The following is a 1,700-nucleotide window of genomic DNA, read 5'->3' on the forward strand; positions in this document are numbered from 1 at the left end:
GGTGCTGATGGGGTGGGGTTTGTTTTGGGTGCCGGATGCAGAGGTGTATGGTGGTGATGGTGCAGAGTATCGGGAATGCACTTAATGCCACTAAATGTACGGCTTGAAACCGTTAAGGTCAGGTTGTGTGAATTTCACTTGAACTAAGAACACAGATAAGGACAATGAGTCCCCTGGGCTGGAGCTGACGAGAGGAAGGAGCGGGAGAGGAGGTGGGGCGCCGTTCAGAGTCCCTTGGGGGTTGTGAGGGGAGTCTGGGCCCCCATGGACTTGCAGGGTGGGAGGGGCGGGTCTCAGAGCACTTGGCGGGGAGGCCCAGGCTGTGGCCTTGGGTGGGGCTGTCCTGCACCGCGCCGGGCGCCCCTCCTGTGGCCTGCAGCCCCTTGGGTTAGGTCGGCTGGACTGTAATCAGACCTTCTCCTGGAGGAGAGGGGCAGGGGTCAAATGCAGCCTGTGAAGGAGTCTTTGGGGCCTAGGAAAGAAAACAACAGTCTCAAAGGCTGAATCATCTAACCTCGGAGAGGACCAAACAGAACTTTAGGTCCCGCCCCGATGCTCCAGGCCGGTTGCATCTATCTGGGACTTATCACCCCCTGTCCAGAAACCTTCCACCCTCTACACCTGCCCAGAAGACTTATCACCCCCTGTCCAACTGCAAATGCCATCTCAACTAAAGAATACCCAAAACATCCCGCCTGATTAACGTTTCCCTTATGGCTTCCACAAACCTCCCTGTAAATATGGAGCCTCCCTGATCCCTCTCCGCGCTCAGCCTGGTCGTTAGGCCGACTGTCACCCCTCCGTGCCTGAATAAAGGTAACCTACTTCTGTTGAGGTCGTCTCTCCTTTTCTGCCTCGGCCCGAACTATACCTTACAGCCTGCACCGCCCTGACTCCAGATCCTCCCAGAGACGGAGCGGGGCTGTGTGCTCAGGCCCAGGGCCTGCAGGCTGGAGCGTGGCCTCACCGGGCTGCCCAGGGTCCACGGCTTCGGCCCCCACAGTGCGGGACCCTGGGGAACATAGAGGGCCCAGGGCGGCTGTGCCGGGGGAGACCCTCGGAAAGACCCTGGATCAGTCAGGGCCGTGGGTGTGGGCTGTGTGCCCTCCTCTGGGTCCTAGGGCTGGGGCGTCCGGACATGGGTGTTCTCGGCGGCGGGCACACGGGCCTGTCGGGGGCCTGGGACGGCCCCGGGTCCCCGTCACTGTCAGGCGTGGAGCTGAGGACAGGCTCCCAGCCTGCATCCTGCCAAGGCGCCTCGGGCCGGGAGGAGGAGGCGGAGACTCAGGGTTGCAGTTGACGGCTAAACGGGGAGCGTGTCAGCCTGTGTGGGGCCAGTGTGTGAGCTTTCATCACCACTGCAGGGCTGGACCCCAGGGCCGCCTGAGGACGGCAGAGAAGGCCCCCCCGGCCCACAGGCGGGCAGTAGCACTGCCTCCTCCGGGCCTGCGACGGGGCGGGCGCGGGGGCATAATGGCCGGGAAGCCTGCAGCCTCGCGGGCCGCCCGCCGCGTAATGGAGCTCTGACGGGGATAACTCCGGGCCGAGCTAATCGAAGCTGAAAAGGTGGAATCAGCGTGCGTCCTCTCCTTTCGCCTCCTTCATCAATCCCGCTAACTGGGTTTGAGCTCCGTTCAGCGAGGGGAAATTAATATGTAAGACGTCGAGGCCTGACGAGGCCGCGGGGCCACCAGCGGGCG

At 62.5% G+C, this 1,700-nt stretch overlaps 1 protein-coding gene across 1 annotated transcript in view; it reads right to left on the reverse strand.

Moving 5' to 3' along the window:
• The window catches only part of LOC104996490 (putative protein TPRXL), a gene marked incomplete at both ends in the record, with an annotated part of 10,048 nt that overhangs the window by 8,170 nt on the left and 178 nt on the right, over window positions 1-1,700 (reverse strand). The window contains 3 exons of the mRNA XM_010850764.1: window positions 968-1,012; window positions 1,169-1,303; window positions 1,417-1,558. Coding sequence (XP_010849066.1) covers window positions 968-1,012; window positions 1,169-1,303; window positions 1,417-1,558 — 322 coding nt within the window. The remainder of the gene's footprint in view (window positions 1-967; window positions 1,013-1,168; window positions 1,304-1,416; window positions 1,559-1,700) is intronic.

This window comes from Bison bison, unplaced genomic scaffold (assembly GCF_000754665.1).
Source record: "Bison bison bison isolate TAMUID 2011002044 unplaced genomic scaffold, Bison_UMD1.0 scf7180017851447, whole genome shotgun sequence".
Lineage (NCBI taxonomy): Eukaryota > Metazoa > Chordata > Mammalia > Artiodactyla > Bovidae > Bison > Bison bison.